The 22,558-nt window shown below is 39.7% G+C and overlaps 1 protein-coding gene across 1 annotated transcript in view; it reads left to right on the top strand.

The window, feature by feature from the left end:
• Window positions 1-22,558, top strand: part of TBCD (tubulin folding cofactor D) — a 160,995-nt gene that overhangs the window by 71,846 nt on the left and 66,591 nt on the right. Inside the window, 2 exon segments of the mRNA XM_050919182.1 lie at window positions 21,312-21,468; window positions 21,889-21,900. Of these exon segments, the coding sequence (XP_050775139.1) occupies window positions 21,312-21,468; window positions 21,889-21,900 (169 nt within the window).

The raw sequence follows: 22,558 nt of genomic DNA, 5'->3' as shown, positions 1-22,558 counted from the left end.
TAACAATTAGCATGCTTTGGATTACATTACCCTAGCCAATTCCAAAATAACAGAATCTTCTTTGACTCTATTTGGTATGACTCCAGTGTTATGGCTCCTGCTGTACCCCAGAACATGCATGGATTTTACACAATATACTCTTAAGTATCCTCTTCCAGTTCCAGATGGATAGTTATTAGTTTTAATGATTCTCCAGTAACCCCTCTTGAGACATTTTTGTTCTTCCTAACGACTTTAAGTTCCTGACTTTGGAGATCCGTCTGGGCATGTTAGCTTGGTAATCTTTTATAAGCCATTTGTCCAAGCTCACTAGTTCAACATATTCGTACAGAAAATATATAAAAATTCTGAAGTTTAACACCAACTACAAATGATATTTTCAGGTGTTTATTGTGGCGTTTATTGTAACTCTCTTTTTGGCATTGGAAACTAGGACGATTCTTGTGCTGGCTGCTAACATCTCCCCTGGGTAGTGAACCAGCATTGGGGAAGCAGGTTACTTTGGAAGTAGATGCTTGGGGCAGTGTTATAGACTGTTTATAATAAGGGGTTTTAGTAGTCATTGTTTTCTTTGTGTACCAGTCCAGCAGAGAACCAAAATATGCCTTGCTTCTATTTGTGGTTGGCACTTGTGTTTTTTATTTTGCTCCAATTTCCATGTTTGCTTAGGATCGCTGGCACGAATCCATTTGCTGATATACTATCTAGTGTTTCATTTAGAATTAATATGTACATACCTTAATTGTTCCATGTTCAGTCCTACTTTACCTAAAATTGTTTTAGACACTGTCAGAATGCTAAACTCAAGGGGCTAGTCTGATTAGTTATATGTGATATATTCCAAGTATGATTCTGAGTACAGTTTATTTTGGGGTTTTTTTTTCTCTTAGAAATTTGACTTCTACTTCCTTGAAATATGTTAATAAGTTAAAATTTAGGTAGAATTTTTAAAGATTTTCTACTGGAGAGAGGAAATATCCCTTATGGTGTGTTTTCTTATCTGCCTTAGAAATCTTTAATAATAAAGCGCATAAATCAGCAGGTAAAACATATTTAGTTGAATAAGATATTTGTCCTATTTCTGAAAAAGATTTTAAGAGTGAAATTCCTGTACTATTCTTACTAATTGATTATATTATGTTCTCTACTCTAAATATTTAGGTATAGGCAAACATTGCATGTTAGCAATTAGCCACATGACTTCCATTAACTTTAACTGTAGTTGTGAGGCTAAATTCTTGCACACTGAAAATTTACTCCTTCAAGCAAAATTATTAGAAGTCATTTAGACAGATGAGGTGGTTGAGGCAATGTCTTTTATTGGACCAACTTCTGTTGGTGAAAGAGACAAGCTTTTGAGCTCTCACAGAGGTCTTCAGATCTGGGAAAGGTAATCAGGGTGGCACAGCTGAATATATGGTGGAACAAATTAAGAAGTAACTTGTTATAAGAGACCATTTTAGGAGAAGTGGGCAGTTAAGACCTCTGCAGTCATAGGATGAAGGAGGGTTAGTGGTTTACAGATTGTTGTAATCAGCCATAAATCCAGTGTCTTTACTGAATCTGTGGTTTCTAATATCTAGCAAAATTATGATTTTAAGCTCCCTGGCTTGTATTTTGAAGGTGTTGTGCACGTTTTCTTTGAGGATGAGGACTGATAGGTCAGATATGGAGTGATCATTTTGTGAAAAGTGTTCACCCAGAGGTGCTATGGTGTTTTTTGTCCTTTATCATTATTCTCTGTGACTTCACTTGAGAGCGCAGTGATTTTTTGGTCAGGTTTCACTCACATAGCTGTTATTGGGGCAGTTAGTGCACTGGATACCGTATGTCACAAGTTGTGATAGACACATGTAGAACCCATGGATGTTGAAACTGTGTTGTGGGAGGTATTGATCATCATAACAGTTGCAAGTTTTGCATCTGTTGTTCTGACAGAATTTGGTGCCACTTTGAGTTGGTGTATCTGGTCTGTGGGGAGCTTGCTTCTGATGAGTGTAGTGAGATTGGGGGTAGTTTGAATGCTAAAAGAGGAGGTTCAGGAATGGTTTCTTTCAGGATGTCATTTAAAATGTTAATACCAGGAACCATTATTGGAGAACTAGAGTGGAATACTATACTGAGGATTGTAGCTCTCTTAAATGAAAAGCGTCTTACTGTACAGCATTTGTAGGTGATGAAATCTTAATATGTGAACTTGGTTGCTGTATGATTTCACATCTCTTTGGTCTTGTTGCTGTATTTGTGGTTTTGTAGGCTTCAGCCTTTTTTTTTTTTTTTTAAGTTAATTGGGTGGGGATAAATACTAAATCAACAAGAGAATCCTCGTTTACTTGAATTTCCGGTTTGCTTGTGAAAGGCCCTTATTAAAATTTCTCTTGATGACATTACAGTATAAATTTTAAAATGCCAATGGTTTCCTAATATGCCATCAGTGAGATTAAAAGCATTTATACCAAAGTCTCCACAGCTTCTTGATCACTTCAGATAGTCAGAGATATATTTAATTAGCAGCTGTAAAATTAGGGGGCTGATTTTGCTCCTGTTAAAGTGAATGTTAGTTTGTAATTGTTTTCTTGCTTGCAGGTAACTTAATTTTTGCCTAGTGTACTGTATGGTCCAAGCACATTCTTATTCTTTTTTATTTAAACATACTAATTGTTAAAGTAAGATTGGAAGCAGTTGCTTCATGGAGATTGGAGGAAATGAAGCAGAGGGGAGACGAGAGGTGCAGCAGAATGACTTTGCATGGTTGAACATGAAACTGGATTGGTGTTAATTTGGCAGGATTCCAGTAAGGAAAACACTTTTGTTGTCAGTTAGCCTACACATTTATACTCACTTATTCACTCACAGAGGATAAATTTAATCTCTCGTCCTGTACTGTGTCTAACAATGAAAGCTACTTTTTATACAGCATTTTTTATGAAAAGCACTCACTTTGATATACATAAAGAGTTGAATATGTGGTTGGCTCAGAGGCTACTGACAGTTCAGTGTAGGCTACTGACAGTTCAAAACTTGGTTTCTCACTCCCAGACTAGTGGGATCTGGGAACATTATGGATGCAGTAGAATCAGTTTCTGATATAGAAGGTGGAAGAGAGTGCTTTGCCTACCTCTTTAGCACTCAGTGCTCAGTAGGAGGAGAGAAATAACTTACAAACTGAAATAACTATTTTCAGAAGAGGGAGGGAGGGAGAGAAGAAGAGATGGGGAGAAGGAGTTGAGGATAGAAGAAAGGAAGAGTGGAACATGGAGGGCTGAGAGGAGAGGGACTATGAGAGATGAGGGTGGAAAGCAATCAGAATAAACAGACAGCACATAAAAGAAAAGTCCAGGGACTGAGAAGGACATTCATCTGCTTCTGGGGAATGGCTTTTCCTCCGATCGCTTGCTCTGCCCCGGGAGTGCCTGTTTTTACCTTTGTAATTCCGTGTAGCTGGGTTCAGGGGTCCATGGGGCTTGATGTCTCTCTTGATCTCATATAGGAATAACCTTGGCTGACCTCATTTCTTGCCCTTGCTATGGCTCAGGTTGCTGTTTGGAGGGAGTCTTTATAGCTTCCAGGACTAGCTCCATCCTTGGGACTCCTTGCTTTACTGCCACCAAACAAGAGCATGCTGTCATACAGAAAAGACCAGTGTGCTGATTTAATGGAATAAATGTTCCAGTGAATGGTAAACATGGTGTATTGTTTCTGTAAGAGACATAGAGGTATACACTATGTAGAAGTACGCAAATAAATCTGTAAGATATTGAAAAGAATGGTCTAGGTCCTCCGCCAATATAAATTGGCATAGCACCATTAACTACATCAGTTTACACCAACTGAAGAACTAGGGTAGAATTATCAAAAGCACCTAAGAGACTTAACCTGAGTTCCATTTTCAAAACATTTGGAAGCCTGTCTCAATGAAAGGCAATGGGACTTGTGCTTCTAAATTCCTTAGGTACTCTTGAAAATTTTATTCTGGACCAATATTTCAGCAAAGATTTATGTAAATTAAGCAACTTTTGAGTCCTTGCAGCCACCTTTCAGTTTTCATTTCTATTCTGTTCCCGAAATGTATGCCATATCCATTGCCAGTTAAATAGATATGTTAAATGAGAAATTTTTATGCTGCCATCATCGCTGTGCTGAGGTTTCACTAATCTCAATGGCAGAAACAGAAAGAAACATCCACCTACGTGTAACATTCTGTGTTGATATTATACAAAAGTTCCCAGCTATTGTGAATGGTGTTATTAATTTGATTAAACTGGATATGTCCTTTGTGACTCGTGATAATAGCAGAATCTTTATTGGTGTTGTTTGAGGCACAGATATACCAGCATACTTGTTGATGTTGGTAACGTAACAAACCTCCATGTGTTTTGATCTGGTAGTACGCAGAATGGGACCCTTGATGGTAGAAGGAAGCTTGATTCAGCAGTTGGTGTCAAGATGTGTGTATATTTATGCAAGGTCACTATCAGACTCTGTAGCCAAGGAGAGCAAGAGCCAAGAGTGAAATAATCCAAGAAAATTATAGTTTCTGTTGATAATGATATATTTGTCTTTATAGGCAATTGAGTTGAATGTTTAAAAAAAAATTCTTAAAACTGCTTCATTGAGAATGTATAGCACCTTCATGCTTTGGACCAGGGATTTGAAATCTTGTTAAGGGGATTTCCTTTGTGTAGGAATGTGTCTTTTGTTGTTCCTATGTAAGAAATTCCAGAATTTGGCCAAGTTAGAAATATTAGAAAAATCAGTTTGCACATGCTCAGTAGAGGCTTGTTAGAGTTTGGCAGCTAAATTACTCAAAGATTCCATCTGTACTGAGCATGTTCCATCCTGGGTCTGGAGGGCTTGAGGAAGACTTTGCCTGCCCTTGTTACTCCTGGCAGCCAGGGGCCAATGTGATTCAGACTGCCAGAGCTGAGAACATAGTGTCTGTGGTGCTCTCAATACTGCCCCCTGCTGGTGTCCACACAGTGTGGAGGAGGAAACTGGCTGTGGGGAGTTAATTGGGACAAGGAATCTGTAGAGGTGGGCAGCTGGGACCCAGTTGACGAAAGTGGGTAGGTGCAGTTGACGAAAGTGGGTAGGTGCAGGAAGACAGATTGGACAAAGAGGTGACATGGAAAATGAGACTGGCTGAGCAGAGAGACTGGAACAAGGAGGCTGGGGAAAGAGAGGAAGATGACAGGGACTCAGATGAGGATCGTGGAGGGGGACATTGCTAGTGGTTTGGCAAGAAAACTAGAACTGGGATGAGAAGCCGAGAGGGGTGGTGATGTTATGGAGTGGTATTCTGTTCTTATGGCAATTGATGATATGTTCTATATATATGTACTGATTCCTTTCTCTTTTCAGTCTTGAGAGTATGTTGCATAATATTCATGTGGAAGGGCCTTAGTTTTTTTGGAAAGAGAACTCATCAGGAAGTCAGGCTACTGAGGTGTATTATTTTGCTTTGTGGTGTTAGTTCATTGTGAGGCTTTTGGCAGGTATCCAGGTACTTTTAATCCTTTTCATCATTAGCAGGGTGGTGAAGCACTGGAATGGGTTACCTAGGGAGGTGATGGAATCTCCATCCTTAGAGATTTTTAAGGCCAGGCTTGACAAAGCCCTGGCTGGGATGATTTAGTTGGGATTGGTCCTGCTTTGAGCAGGGAGTTGGACTAGATGACCTCCTGAGATCTCTTCCAACCCTAATCTTCTATGATTCTGTGATAAAAGAAGAAATGGAAGATAGATTATTTTAATTAGGAAAACAAAGAACACAAGGACTTGCGAAGAGTAGCTTTCCTTTAACTCTTGGAGGGATTTAAAAAATGATATAAGGTTTTAAAAATAATACATTGAGGAAAAATTATTGGGCATTGTGATGGGATGTACAAATCCCACACTGGAGAGCAAGGGGTTAAGGAACAGCTTTGGGCTTAGGTGGCCCTGCCCAGCCACACCTGCAAAGCCTGCACGTGCTGGAAGCAGTGTTTTAAAAAGGAAGCAGAGAAGTGAGGAAGTAGGCAGGCAGGCAGTGGAACAAAGATGGCTGCTGTGAGCTCTTAGAGGAAAGTACTACAGGAGCTCATTGGTTGAGACTTGACAACACAGACCTGTACAAACCTACAAAGGAAAGGCAGGTGACTGAGTGTACAGATCAGAGACTTGATTAAGTTTCTGTAATGCTAACAGAGACTGGGTAGGAAGTGGTCCGGGAGGACTGCTGCTTTCATGGCTGTAGTATTTTTAACCCCCATCCCCTACCCCCAAGCCCTGTTTCAGGACAGCGCTTAAGCACATAGTTAAATGTTGTCCTGAGCATCTTACTCAGGGGGTAAAACCCAAATATTCAAAAGTAACCACAGCACATAAATATTAAATGCATTTTTTTGCTGGACACTAAAGTGAAAATTTCAAACCTAGGTGACTGAAATAAATATAAGTGGCCTGATAGTCACAGATGCTGAGCATCCAGAAATCCCGTCAGAGACTGAGAACTGCATGCTTGCATCTGTGAAAATCAAGCCTCTTAATTTTAAATGTGTAAATATGTATTTAGGAACCTAATTTTAGGTACCGAGGTTTCAAAATTCTGGTCTTAATTCTGAAACTGCTTGATTGCAAAATTAAAATTGCTTATGATTTAAAATGAGAGCACTTTCTTTGACATTTGAGTAATGATGATGGATATGCTATGTAAAATGTGGCATGTTGACTTGCTGCACAGAGTGCACGATCTTTTCACTCCTCATTATTGTCTTAGGCTCTTAAACAAGTTAAACCCACCTAAGGGTACATCCACAATATGTTTGTTTTGGGGAGTAGTATTTTTGTGCTTCAAATGTATGAATTAAGTATGTTTCTTGAACAAAATTAATTCTACCTACCTATGTTTACAGCTTTGTTTTTATACTTTGGGATTCATTAATAATCCTGACATGCTTAGTCTTTTTAAAAGTGCATTTTACACAGTACTTTACTAGTAGTAGCCACCTAACTTTTTGTTGGAAATAATTATATATCTGTTTAGTATTTCCGTCTTATTTATGATCCTAAAATACTAGGAACTTTGCTTACTATTCTTACACTAATTTGGGTTATCTGAATTACATAATCCCAAGTAAAGTAAGAGAAAAAGACCTGCCCACGAAAGTTGCACCAGCTGAATTCAAGTAATTTTTGTAAAGAGTGGTTCCTAACTGACTTGAGCTAAACTGAAATAAACATGTTTTAAACCAAAATAGTGTCTGTCAACACAGGGTTTTGCACAAGTTTATAATCAGTTAAACCTGTGCAAGTTTCTCATGAGGACAAGCCCTAGGGCTAAAGGAGATTTTTTTTTTTAAATTGCTCTATCCCTGTGTATTATATACTAAACATTTGCAATGAATGGAAAGTACAGCAGTGTGTGATAGTGAGGTCTAAGTGCATCTGTGATTCTTGATGATACTTGCTATATTCCAACTGCATGCAGAACACTTCTGGAAAAATCAGTTGATTTAAAGACTGAAGCTAGAGGCATTTTTGTTCATTTAGATTAAAATGTCTGACTTGACTAATATTGCTTGTTAGTTTCATTAATTAGAAAGTGTTTTAAGATTTTCTGTGCAAGTTGTTGTTATAAAGTATTATTTGTCTAAAACCTGTGTTAAAAAGAAAAATATTTTTTTATATTACTGTTTCCCTACTGTCTTTGAGAGAACCTTCTAATCATTGTAAAGATGGGAGGACAGAAGTTGTTTCTCTGTTTTTCACAGGACCTGAAGAAAATGCTGTGTTGCAACCTGCAGTTATGTTGTTAGGTTAGGTTAGGTAGGGTGGAGTGTAACAGGTGCTTATTAATACCTCTAGGCTATAGCTAAAGGTGACTGTATTTTCTTGAACGTTCACAGAGCTCAGCAGGTGGATACTATTTTAATAACTGGATCGAGAGTAGATTCTGTTTCCTATCTGAACAAGATGATGTACATCCAATACATAGGAATTTTACAAATTCAAAAATTGTTCATTTCAACCACATTTGTTCAGTTACTCAAAATAAATTAGCGTGTTCCCAGTTTTCTCAAAGTACAATGAAACACACTAACTCCTGCATTTCTAGTCTCTTCTTGTTTTTTCTTTTGGAAGTTGATTTTAGCTACAAGTTAATGAAATTCTTTTGAATTTGTGAAAATTGGAAGTAATGTAGATATATGTACACACAGCAATGTGAAAATAGAGAATATTTGACAGTTAACTGCATAACAAATTAAAATTACATCACTGATCAAATACAAAAGCTGATTGTAAAGCACTAGAGTCTTTTACTGCTCAACATGCCAAACAAAGCTGTAGGAGAGAATGAACCTAATCTGTTTACTTTTAGAAAAAGCTCAGGCAAGATTTAATTAATTTAAAAAACTGCGTGCCTGTGGGAAGTGTGAATAATCTCCACATAACCACATAATAACAAGTTATACAATATCAAGAATTTTGGGGAACAATATTATGAACAAAGAGCCAGATGCTGCAAATATTCTGTCCACACTACTCTCTGTTAACTTGATATGGAATCTCATGTACGTAGCAGCTATGGCACCAGTCTTTGAGTGGTTTTTGTGTTGCTTGAACCCTGGGATAAAAAGTACATCAGTATACTAAGAGTAGTTTGGGTGTGTTTTGATATTTATGGACTTGAATACCAAGATAAAACACACTTAATGCAAGCTTTGCAATTTATTCTAAAGTTTGATCGTGAACCTGCAAATGCTTAATGCCCTGAATAATCTTGTTGAACTAAATCAGGTGGCATATGTTACCCACAGAAATGGAAGATTTTGTAGCATTGGGTTCTAAGCACTTAAGATTATCTAGTAATGTATTTATGTAAACTTATGGGTATTTTTATGTTTAATAATTTTGACAATGTCAGAACTAGTACAACAAAAACATATTAAGCAGATATAAAGGTATGGGCGAACAAATCATGCCAAACAACCAAATTTCCTCGTTTAACAGGGTTACTGGCCTAGTGGTACAACACTTCAGAGGACAAGGTTAGAATTCAAAATGACCTTGATAAATTGGAGGATTGGTCTGAAATCAATAAAATGAAATTCAGTAAAGACAAGTGCAAAGTACTTCACAGCTACAAAATGGGGAATAACTAATAGTACTGATGAAAAGGATATGGGAATTATGGCGGATCACAAACTGAACACAAGTCAACAATGTGCTGCAGTTACAAATAGATTATTATTCTGGGGTATATTAGTTGGGCTGTTGTACATAAGACAAGGGAGGTAATTTTTCTTACCTACTTGGGACTGGTGATGCCTCAGCTGGAGGATTATGTTAGGGTTTGAGTGCCATGCTTTAGGGAAGATATCAGTAAATTAGAGACGGTCCAGAAGGAGCAACAAAAATGCAGGACTGGATTAACTCTTTGTGGGACCAGCGCCAAACATATTTGTGGGTCTCCACACCCAGGGCCGGTTCCAGCTTTTTTTGCCGCCCTAAGCAGTGAAGAAGAAAGAAAAGCCCAACTGAGTGGAGCAGTTGAGCTGCTGCTGAAGAGCTGCCGAAGAGGAGGCGAGGCACTGAAGGACCCGCCTCTGAATTGCTGCCGCAGGCCTGGACATGCCGCCCCAACAATGGACGGACTACCACCCCTTTCTATTGGCCACCCCAGGCACCTGGTTCCTTCGCTGGTGCCTGGAGCCGGCCATGCTCACACCTGACCACCAACAAAATGCGAGCGGGTTGGGAAAGCTTGGGCGCATAGAGTGGCCTTATCCCCTCAGCTGCCCCATTCCTCCCCAATATAAAAGATTGTTATAAAGAGGATAACGATCAGTTACTTTCCATGTCCGCTGAAGGTAAGATTGAAAGTAATCAGCTTAATCTGCAGCAAAGGAAATTTATGTTGGATAAAAGGAAAAACTTTCTAACTATAAGGATAGTTATGCACTGGAATTGGTTACCAAGTTGTGGAATACCTATCATTGGAGATGTTTAAGAATGGGTTAGACAAACACTTGTCGGGGATGGGCTAGGTTTTCTTGGTCATGTCTAGGTGCAGGGAGCTGGAGTTGATGACCTCTCGATGGCTTTTTCAGTCCTACTTTTTTATGATTGTATAATCCTGATAACTGGGTACCACAGTGAATAGGTGTCTTAGAGACAGAATGTTGTCTATGGTGTATAAAAAGTCACACTGAATTTTGGAGTTATCAGATTTGAGATACTGACATCTTGAATGATTAAGTACAAATTGTTGTGAACTAAATAGTGTTTACAGAGTAAAATACATAAAATTTACTGTATTTTATACTTTCAGCAAGTATAGGCCTGTGAATAATTAATTGTTAAATTATGTGAATAATTAATTGTTAAAAATATAGGGTTTTATCTAATAATGGAATTATATTATGACTTTATTTCAAAATAATTACTCACTTTCAAAAAGCCATGATATATCTAGAGGTTTTGAAGAGGGGACAGAATCGCTGTAGGACCTCAGACATGAGAATGCAGTACTTGGTTCATCTGCTTTGGAAGGATAACTGGCTGAATTCACCCTGCCAGGAATAGAAATAGTAACTAGTTTGTTTGAATAATTTTTTTTTTTTTTTTTTTTTTTTTTTTTTTTTGTATAGTGACAAATGTGTCCTCAGCTGGCTTTAGGGAGTTTACATGATCATATCAGAAGATGACTCTCATTTTCTTTTAATATATTTGAGAAGTATCTTATGTCTTTCTCTGCCAGGTTAGAAAGTTCTCTACTATCAGAAATGTTTTCTTCATAAAGCTGCTTCTAGACTTGATCAGGTCACCTTGTAACTTTCCTTTTGACAAGTTTAAATAGCGTTCCCTTTGATAAGTCCTCAATTCTTTCACTGTAAAGTGGGTTTTCCAGACCTCAGATCATCATGTACCTCTTTTCTAAACACATTCATGTTTTTCAGCATTCTTTTTGAATTGTGAACGTCAGAACTGAACACAGTATTCCAGTGAAGGTTTCACCAGTGCATTATACAAAGATAATACCACCTCCTTATTCCTGTTCAGTATTTTCCTGCTTACTCATCCTAGCAATGCATTAGCCCTTTTAATCACAGCATGGCATTGGGAGTTCATGTTCAGATGGTTATCCCCTATGACCCCTAAATTCTTTTCTGAATCACTTCTTTATAGAATATAGTCCCCCTGTAATTGGGACATGCGTTCTTGGTTCCTAGATATTTGACCTTGCCTTTGGCTGTATTAAAACACTTTTGACTGTGATCCAGATAGCTTGTATAACTGAATTGTCATTATTTATCACTCCACCAATCTTGGTTTCGTCTGCAGACTTACTCGGGTTCTGGAAGAAGTTATAAAATCATTGCTGGTAAATTTGAATGGCATTGATCCAAGAACAGATCTTTGTAGGACCTCACTGGAAACACCCCCATTTGATGGCTTAAACTGATGAAAATCTCATCAAATAAATTATTGATATCTATCAGTTAGCAAGCTTTTAATATGTGCTACATTGATTTTGTATGAGCTATTTTTTTTTAACTGGAATGAATGTCAATGTGGTACTAAGTCAAAGTATCAGCATAAGTTGTCAGCCCCCTTCCTCATGTCCTGTCAGTCAGCCTTTCTGTTACTTTCAGTCCATCTCTGGAAGAAATCTCTTGACCAAGGTGACTTCCTCTACTATAAATTCATTCTCTCCTCCTTCAGTTCTTCCATCTTCCTGGCTAAACAACTGTGTTTCTCCAAAATAATTGAATCCCACATATGAAATACCAGTGTCCTTTTTACTACCTTTAATTCATTCCCCACACCATTCCTCCACCTGCTTCCACTTCTCTTTGCACAAGAACTCACCAATTTCTTCCAAGAGAAAATTGACAAAATACAATGGGACCTCAGTGGGACCTCCTTTCCCCCCACTCCTGACTTGCTTTCCCTTTTCCACCTACAACTCTCTTTTGTTTCCTTCTCCACTGTCACAAGTGCAAAATTTCTTGCTCCTTCACTTGCCACATGGACCCATGCAATCTTCTAATCTCCTTCATGCTCACTCTTATCCCCACCCGTACTCGTAACCTTAACATCTAACTCTCCTCTGGCTCTTTCCCCTTACAATACAAGCATGTTTTAGTCTCTTCCGTCTTACCCACCCTTGACTCCAGTTGTCTTTTCAACTACCACTCCATCTCTCTTCTCCCTTTTAATCCATAAGCTCATTGAACATGCTTTTTACAATCACTGTTTGGAATTCTTCTCTTCCAAATCTGTCCTAGATCCTCTCCAGTCTGGTTTCTGCCCCTTTCACTCCAGTGAAACCACTCTCACCAATGTCTCTAATGACCTCTTCCTAGCCAAATCTTAGAACCATACTCTGTCCTCATCTTCCTTGATCTGTCAGCTGCCTTTGACACTGTTGACCATGTTGTTGTTCTGGAAATCTTAGCCTCCCTTGGCCTCTGTGGCTGCATCGTCTTCTGATTCTCTTCCTACCTCTCTAATCACTCCTTCAGCATATCCTTTGGCAGATCATTCCCCCACTCCAAGTTTTGGTGGGGATTCTGCATGGCTCTGTCCTTGGCCCTCTTCTTTTCTCTCTGCACCTCATTTCTGAATATTGTTATCCATGGAAACAAGTTCAGCTACCATCTCTGTACTTATGACTTAGAGACCTACCTCTCTACACCAGGCCTGTCTCCTGTCCAAACTAAAATCTCAGCCTGTCTCGTTCTCCTTGTGGATGTTTAGCCATCAGCTCAACCTCAACATGGCTGAAACACAGCTCTTAATCTTTTCTCCCCAAAGCCCTCCATGATACCTCCTTTCTTGATCAGTATGAATAATGACACCATCCTGTCTGTCTTTCAGATTCTTAAGCTGGTCACCATTTTTTCATTCGGACCTTTCTCTAGGTCCTCACATCCATTTTGTCCAGGGATGATGTCAGGCTAACTGGCCTAGTTATCCTGGTTATTTTGTTTACTTTTTTAAAATATTGGCACTATGTTAGCTTTTTTTCTAGTTCCACAGAACTTCCCCAGTGTTCAAAGAGCTATTAAAAATCAATATCTGTGGTTCAGAGAGCTTCCCTGTAAAACCTTGCACGGATGCAAAAAATTGTATTCACATCCAATCCGCAAAAATTGTCTGAAGATATCCGCAGGTATCCGCGAATTTGCAGGGCTCTACTGAAAGCCACATAGGACACTATTCATCAGTGACACAAGGCTGTGCCAAGCCCCCGCCCCCCACTTCTCCCCAGAGACCTCCTGCCCCACCGCCTGCTTCCCCTCTGCCATACCACCTTCCCTGCTTGAGGCAGGGAGGCTACATCCTGGATCCTTGTGTGCAGTGCCACTTTCCTAGTGAGGGGAGAGGGGGCTCAGACACCCCAATGCAGCCGCAGTGGCTCTAATGCACGCAACGTTTGGCTTACTGAGCAGGAGCACACAGTTGTACTCCCTTGTGGGAGGAGTTGTCCCCATCTTGCTCAGATGTAGGAGGTAAAACTGCAACTCCCAGAATGCCCAGCGGGCTATTGCCACATATCACAGCCTGCTGCTGCGTTATTCAGAGAACCGAGCTGGAGTCTGAGTGCTGGGTGACAGCTGGTCCATTTGGGTTAGTGCAGTGGTCCCCAAACTGTGGGGTCCTCCCCTCTAGGAGGGTGTGGAGGAACGTTCAGGGAGAGGATGCGGCAGGGCCCAGTGGCCAGCCCCCATGTAGGGCTGGGAGGGAGTGCTGCCCCAACTCTGCTCCTGCCCCCACTCCACCCTCAGCCCTTGGCCCCAGCCCCAGTCTTGGCCCCTGGCTGTGGCTCCGTTACTGGCCTCATCCCCACTTCTGGCCTGGCCCGGCAATATTCTTAGACTCTCAATTATCTCTCTCCTTTTTCTATTTAAATTATTTCTTCCAGTCAGAGTTGCTCATGATTGTTTTCAGCTTTGGGAAATTGGGCCCCACGTATCTGTATTACTAGGTGCAACTGTATTGTCCATTCACATAATTAATATAAACCAGTCATAATAACTTGTACCTAGGCAAGCACTGATTTTTAATTCAATGATCAATTCATATTTATCCATTAGAATGAGGTCTTATTATAGAATTTCCCCAAACTGGGAACACTTTTTTGTTAGGAAGCAGTTTTGTATTAGAAAATTCTCATCTCTAATCTGTAGAAACACTAGAAATGCTATTGGCATCATAAGACTTCCATTATGTGTTTCCCCAGTTTAAAATTGCACAGTTTTTCTTTCTGCATATTCTAGATAGATGATTAAGGAGCTACATTTTCCTTTCTCTAGTCTTGTTCAGTTAAAGGGGAAGGACAGCCATAAATATCCAAAGTAAGTGGAGTAATCAGTCTTTGCTGAAGGAAATTTGTAGTAATTTTGTAAAAGTGCCTCTGGGAGCTGTTTCAGCGTTCATGTAGAACCAGCTAATTCCATTTTTCCATCAGTTAATACAGCATTTTTCAAAATGAGTTGGACTGCATTTTTGAAGATGGTGGTATTGCTGTTTATTTCAGAAATGGAAAAGAAAATAGCAAAATATCAACATTGCTGTGCCATTTTCCTTTGAAGAGGGGTTGTATGCCCCATATTTCTTTTATGTAGTATTTGTCATCCTATTGGACCTTGAATACTTTTCTGATTGTGGCTATTATTTATCAGTCTAAAATCCATTTTAAAAGTTGTTTTTACATCCCTTTTCATTTGTTGTGGCTTTAGTGTTTTCCAACAGTTAGTGATTGAAATAAAGGTCATAAACGACCTTATGTATATTGACATTTAATTAATTACTATTCAATTTTTTTCTTCTTGTAATCTAAGGGTAATTCACTAAGGGTAAGTCTACGCTACGAAATTAAGTCTACCTAAGTTATGTTGACATACAGCCACCACAGCAATCAGTTTTACATGTCCACAGTGTGCTCCTTGTGTTGGCAGCAGCAGTCGATGTAAGCAATGCAATGTCTACACTGACAATGCATTGACCTAACTACATAAACTTCAGTGCTACGCATCTTGCGGAGGTGGAGTTAAGTCGGTGTAGTGGGTGAGTTACATTTTAGTATAGACACTTACAAAGTTAGGTCCATATGGATCTTTGGATCTCGTGTATTATGAGAAACAGTATGGTCCGCAAATCTGATATCTCAGAGAGAATTAAGCATTAAATTACTTCTATTTTCCCACAGGCTATTTCTGCAGGGGTTATTAGTTTATTAAATTACATGCTATCTAGAGAAAAATGTATTTAAATTATATTATTGCACTCATTGCCAAAAGGAAGCCCTCCAGGAAACTTAGTAGCTGTGACAAACTTTGACAGTGTATTACAGGAACTGTGTAAAAAGCTTCATTCAAAGGTATTCTGAAGCTTCCTCATTCTTGAAAGGAGTGAAATTAGGACCTGAGAGCTGTAAATTTGTTTTGAAAAGCTGTTTTTTCCCATACATAATAGAGGCAGTATGGTTTCGAAAAAGATGCATCATATCTTCCAGTTTTGTTTGTGATGGGCATCGGAGCTGAGGTTTTCACTTGCCCATTGTCTCGACCATATTCTCACCACATTACTGCTGGTGACTGCAGGATCATTTGGCCAGTCTGGTTAGGTTCTGGGGTTTTCATTTGACTTTCCCTTTGGTGATTTTTGTTTTACTGTAACTCAGTAGTTACTGCTTTTCCTATGTGACTAAGAAAGCAAAATACTTTTCTGTGGCTGTTATGCACAAAGTATATGATTTATTTTATTCAGATTGGGAATCAAGAATAGAAGCCAGAACACTTTAGCTCCTTATAGTAAACTGACACTTCAATGTTGATAGTTTTATTTATTTATTTTATGTTATAAAACAGATGATAAAAAACCCACATCATAAACTCTGAGTGAATATAACAGTTATCTAAAGCCACAAATAACCATGAAGATAAGTCCAGCAGCAATTTTTACTGTATCCAGGAATAGTTGGTACAACCTAACAGTGTGCATATTTCTCAAAATTAAGCCTTACGTAACTTCCACATTCACAAAGCCCTGCAACAAGATGAACTTTTAAGTATGCCCTAAAGGTCAACAAATTCGTGCTCTTTTGGACCAAATGCTGTGGCTGTTGGGTGTGGGGTAAGGTGGTGAGCTGCAGAGTTTAGTTGGAGGGGTCTTAAGGAGAATACTCTGGCTGTAGTGTCCCCATTTTTATATTGTGAGCTCTAGCTCGAGTGTCTTCGCAATATGGCAGAGGGGGAGAGGTGGTACAATAAGTAGTCAGGTCCTAGGCCTTTTAAGACTTTCTAGGTCAAAACAAATACTTTCTATTCAACCTGGAAACTCACAGACAGCAGTAAATCAGGAAGCCTTGGTTTAACTTCAAAGTGAGCTGCTCCAGTTAACAAACCCCTACAGGCAACCCCATCCCATTCTGCCCCTAGAGGTAAGCAAATAATGTCCTGCAGAATACTTCTGGACCATAAATAGCTTTCTGAACCCAGGTTACCTCCCTCCACCCCCAGAACACAACTCACGCTGTCGGAAATCCTCTTATTTCACAGAAACTATTGCCTGCAATCAGCATGGCCTCATAAATGAGAAGAATAAGCTGAGAGCAGGACCAGAAACACAACAGGATCTTTTCAATAATTTTGCCCACAAACCAGTTGCAGAAGCACTGATGGCAGTAGGAGCCACTTACCTATAACCCTTCCCTTCCTGGAAAAAAAAGAAAACACTTGGTACACCTCCTTTGATGAGGGTACTCTGCCACTCACTCTCTAAATTATGCAGTAGTATGAACATACTAAGAAAACAAAAACCCCATTGCTGAAACTCAGAGACTTTGCTAAATAATGCCTTATGTCTAAATTCCATTTTCTAAGAAAGTCAACTGAGAAGTAGCAAAAGAGTCTCCAAAGACGACATGTAGCTGCTGGTGTCCTGAATTTCTCTCCCAGGCTTTATGGCAGGACATGCTGATGAGACAGCACTTGTTAGCCCCGTGGGTGACAAGGTAAGTATATCCATGCTCATTCTTCTGAGCACCTCTGTGGCATTTGATAAGGTTGATCAATGAATACTCCTGTTTAGCTTCTAGCAAGCTGCATGGGTGAAAAGAAACTGAAATGCTGGAGGTCCTCACTCTGTGTCAGAATATAGATAGTTGTAGATAAATACACTCCACCTCTACAAGACTTAATCTTTAACACTGAAGATTTCTGTGAAGCCATTCTGAAAGCTGGGGGGACGTGGACCAAAGCACCAACAATGACAGACAACACCTGGCTCAACATTTTTCTTATGTCAAACATAAACAGGATTGTCTTTTTCATTTTTCTCAGTACCTGGCTGAAATCAATATTAGGCTTTAAGTACCTATTTTTCATCCTAACTGAGGCAAAATTGCTGGCAGGAAGAGAAAAATGTATTGAAGAATTTATCTCCTTTATAACATCTCCCAGGGTTGTGAGTTCAATCCTGGAGGGGGCCACTTTAGGGATCTGTGGCAAAAATTGGTCCTGCTAGTGAAGGCAGGGGGCTGGACTCGATGACCTTTCGAGGTCCCTTCCAGTTCTAGGAGATTGGTATATCTCCAATTATTACCTTATTACCTTATCTCTGTCTACCAAGGGCCCCTGTCCTCACAGTGTTACAGTGCAGCTTCAGGTGTCTTGTTAGACTCCATAGTGTTCTTGGAAGCCCAAATAGCTATGGCAGCAAAAAACAAAAAACCCACCTTCTTCTATCTGCATTCTATCCTGGCAGACATATTCTGGTCATGGTTTAGTCCAGGTGATCTGTGCTTTCATGACAGTGCTGTTTGTCGCAACTTCTTATATCTTGGAATGAAGTCACACATGATGGAAAAGCTCCAAATGGTACAAAATGCAACTACTCACCAGGCTTCTGTTGTATGCAGAGGCTATCCACTCAATATAGTATCCAGTTCATGATTTATGTTCCGATTGATCCAAAGCCCTTGTTAATTAAAAAGTGTCAGTTCAGAACGCTTCTTACAACAGATATTGGCCAACCACAGGTGAACTGTGTTGTTTTTATTTTATAATATTCATAAGCCAGTATTTATTTTTGAGAATTAGCTATTACTTTGTAGTATGATACAGTGCTATAGCAAGAAATAAATATTGTATCCTAATGTCTGCTACTGCTAAATTGTATTTAGAATTGTTCTTAATAAAAGTAAAAATCCACTGTAAAATCTCATTTAAAAGAAAAAAGTATGTCTGATGCTTAAATGAATGCACCAGTTTTAAAACTCTGTATAGTTTCATCATTCTTAAAGCATGTTTTCAACTTCACAGCCATGATACTTTGTAACATCCAATTTCATTATTCTCTGCTATAGAAGCAGCTTTGTGGCCACTGAAATTATAGAAGGGAGCAGAGTGTGAAATTCAGTAAACATGGAGAAAAGGAAAATAGATGCACAGAAACTAGCAGAGGGAACATTAAAAGTATGAAGGGAGTATGAAGGAGACCAGCAGGAATTAGAACTATGGGGAAGGGCAGATGAAAAGAGGGGGAAGGAGAAAATGCCAACTATGCTTCTTACCTAAAATGCCGAGAGAACTTGTGTGGGTAGATAGAGAATTTCATTTCTGTTTGGCAAATTAAATCCCAGAGTTAGTTGTAAAATTGTGTTTGGAACTGTGTATTTTGTATGAATGTGCATGGTACTGGCAGCTGAAGAAACAACTTAGGTAGATCACAGTATGCGCCTGCTCAGTAGTCAGTGTCTCTCTGCTATATATCTGGCAGCTGCATAAATGACTTGGATGAAGATCTGTCAGTTTCACATGTCTGCTGTTGCCACAGAGAGATGTTATACAGGAATTACTTGCAATGTTAATATATTTGGTTGTGGAATGTTTAATACATAATTCCCATAACAAATGGGATCATGGTAATTATTGATTAAAAAGAACTCATTAACCCACCCTGAAATTGTATGATGTAGTCCTCCAACAAAGGGTACATGAGATGCACTTGACCTTGGCTAAAAGGCCAAGAAGCAGAGAGAAATTGATCCTTAGTTGCTAAATGGAACTCTCCATTACCGAGAGTTTTCATGCAAACTGTTCAGAAAGTATTCTGTGGTTCTCAGTGGTATTGCACAATTTGTGGAGTTTCTGTTGGCAAATTAATTTTTCAGTGACTCTCCTTCCCCATAGTTGCAAGCTAGTCTGGGTTATTTAGAGAGGTTTAGATCATCTTCAATACTTCTAAAAGGTTAGGGGAATTAGGGACAATTTTATACATATAGTTCTTACTGTTCATTTGGATGGCAACTTGGAAATTTAATGTTAATTGGTAGATGTATTTTTAAAACATTAACTATTAAGTGTCAGTTGTCTCATAAAGATTACCATATATACTCATTCATAAGCTGAATTTTTTAATAAAAAAAAGGGAAGCACCAGAGAAAGGGGTCGGCTTATGAACGTGTATAGAGAGGGAGAGGTGGGACACAGCCCCTTCCCCCCACAGAGGGAGCAAGAAGAGGCAGCAGAGCCAGAAGGGAAGAGACGGGGCCAGAGTCTCTCTGCTTCTGGCCATGCTGCTTTCCCCCCAGCCTCCGAAGCTGCTGCAGCTCTGAGGCTGGCAGGCTGCAGCCGTGCTGCTCGGCCCCACTCTCCAGAGCAGGCTGTGGACATGCTGCCCGGCCCGCTGGAGCACACTGTGGCTGTGCTACCCGGCCCAGCCTGCTGGAACATGCTGCGGCCATTCTACCTGGCCTGGCCCGCCAGAGCAGGCTGCGGCTGCACTGCCCAGCCTGCCGGAGCAGCTCCAGCCAGGCCAGAGACAGCGTATCCTGGCCCTCTGTAGATAAGATGGGAAGGGATGGGCTGGGGAGAGTGTGGGGGTCCTGGGCTGGGGTGCGGTTGTGTGGGGGGTACTCACAGGGGTTACCCCCTGACTCCCAGCTTCTCACCCCCCTGACTCCCAGCTTCTTTACGCCCCCCCCCCCCCAAAAAAAAAAAAAAAGATGTCCTCACCAGTTGCTGTCCCAGTCTGTCAGGGTAAACAGCTGGTGTGCCAGGACACTTTATTTACTTAGGTTTACCTCCGTGCCTGCGGATGCTCGAGGTAAACAAACCATCTCAGCCCACCAGTGGCTTATCCTGATGGCCCGGGAGCCAGAGTTTGCTGACCCCTGAATTATAGGGTCGGCTTATGAATGAGTTATAAAAAGAATTCCATTTTTACTTCTCCATCTTGTGGTGGGGGTAGGGGGTTGGCTTATAAACGAACCGTCTTATGATCGAGTATATACAAATTTGCACTTTACTAAACTCAGTGGTAAATTAGACAAGGTGGGTGAAATAATAGCTTTTGAGCTTACTCTGAGCTCTTCAGTGTTAAATGTTAAGTCAATATTCCGTGTACAATTTAGGGCATGCTGTCTAATATGATAGGTCTAAAAATATACCTACAATACTATGAAAATAGTGCCATTTTAGGTATCTGAAGGCAAAGTGTCAGACTTGCCATTTTTACCACAGGCAGTGCCTACTGTAGTTCACAGGTGGTGGTGGAGTAGGTGTAGTTACGTGACGTATAGTGCAACTCTGTCAAAGTGGAGCATGCATATTATTTTATATTCCTAAGTAAATCTTTTACCTCTCATCACACCTGTCTTTATGGTGTATGTAGGTTGGGGAAAAAATATATACACTGTACTTTGAATCTTCAAAGGAAAGTCTAGGAACTAAAGGTTATTGCAAAAGCCATACAGTATGTCAGTTTTAGGCCTACCAGTCTGAGCATCTTACTTAATAAAACAAATCTGTAAAGTTTTATCAACTTTCTTTCAGCAATGTAAGAAGATTAGAGAATCAAGCTTTTTATCATTTGAAGCAACTGTCTGCTGTACTTCCTTATTTTGTTAATATCCCCTTTCTAACAAGATATGTAGAACGGTGCAAGATATTCCTTATGTGGACTGACTAGTATTTAATCCATCTACTGTCTCTTAAATCTTTGCTAATCTAGGGTGTTGCCTTCTATGTACTTTTGAGTATGAGAACAATGAAATACAGTTGAAGAGAATGAGAAAAGAAACAGAGGTTATTAGTCAAGAAACAAAATGCCATGTTAAGTCAAAATCCTGCTTTTTTAATTTAGTCCTAGAACCACAGCCTCTGTCCCCTGGGAACAGCATTCAATTTGTTCTAGTGAACACAGGCAAATATGTACTTTTCCTTATGTGTTTTCATTTAAAACTTATTGAATGGCCTTGTATTTTTGTTTACTGTATGCTCATATTCCTAACTCTTGTGAATTTCTTCACTCCACAGTTGTTCCTGTTATTTTAAAAGCATTGACATATGACGAGAAGCGAGGAGCCTGCAGCGTGGGTTCCAACGTAAGAGATGCAGCATGCTATGTTTGCTGGGCCTTTGCTCGTGCCTATGATCCCTTAGAACTGAAGCCATTTGTTAATCAAATTTCAAGGTGGGTTGCAACAGTGAGAAACTGAGAATTCATTTTTTTTCTTTAGGCTATTTACAGTACAGAGAATGGAAGATGGCTAATAGAGATTTCAGAGACTTAACACATAGGTTAATGTTACAATTACTGCACATCTAAAAACTTTAAGGCAATCTTTTAAAAATGAAGTAAGGATAATTTGTTAATGTTGTTAAAGAGGAAAACATCTGATCAGGGAAGTATTCTCTCCATTAAAAAATTGCTTTGTTGTCACAGGTGATGTCAATGAGATTAGATGAGCTGTGGAAATTTTCACTTTTTTATCTTTGTATTGTGTGGAACAGATTTGTGGCTGTCCAGAATTTTTTTTTTAAAAAAAGGCATAAAAATGATCTGCTCTTGGTGGTACTAACAATTATACTGGACATCTTAATCAAGGTACAGCAGCAGTGTAATGTTTGGTCCTTAGTTCTGGGAGGCTTGCCCTCCCTTTTTCCTTCAGATTTTCAGAGTTTAAGGATCATCAGTGAAATCTAAATGTTGTTTGATTTTTATTTATTTATTTTTTCTTTTGCAAAGAACACTGTTAAATCAATTTTTAATAGACCTACATGTTTTCTTATTGTGTGTGATGCCTCATTTTCTTATATTCCCCTGTTGTTACAAAACCAAGATGAAACCTAAAGAAATCCACAAGCAAAAATTACTGAGGGACTGATGCTACTTGGTGTGAAGGCTCCTCCCATCTCTCCTGCTTTTCTGCCCAGTCTTCAGCTCTAGGGCAGTGCCACTCCAAGGGACTGTGAAACCAGTACTGCTTCCTCTGCCTCAGATCAAAGTGAAGGAGAGGTGGAACTGATATTCTGTTCTAGAATTGGGTTGCAGGTTTGCAGAGTGGTATGGTGGAAGCAGTAGCAAGGGGGAAGGCTAAGGCATAAAGCTGCTTCTTCCCCTTAGTTTCTCAGACACTCACCGAGTTCTAGTGAACCAAAGATTTTGCTGCTTTCACAGATGGTGAGGTGCAACCCACTAAGCACTCTCTCACAACCAACTTCTAGTTTGCAGCCTGCAAATGGAGCAGCACTGGTCTAGAAGACGTGGACTCTTGCTCTCA

This window comes from Gopherus flavomarginatus, chromosome 12 (assembly GCF_025201925.1).
Source record: "Gopherus flavomarginatus isolate rGopFla2 chromosome 12, rGopFla2.mat.asm, whole genome shotgun sequence".
NCBI lineage: Eukaryota > Metazoa > Chordata > Testudines > Testudinidae > Gopherus > Gopherus flavomarginatus.
Note: the sequence above shows the minus strand (reverse complement) of the source record. Positions and strands in the feature narration are given on the sequence as shown.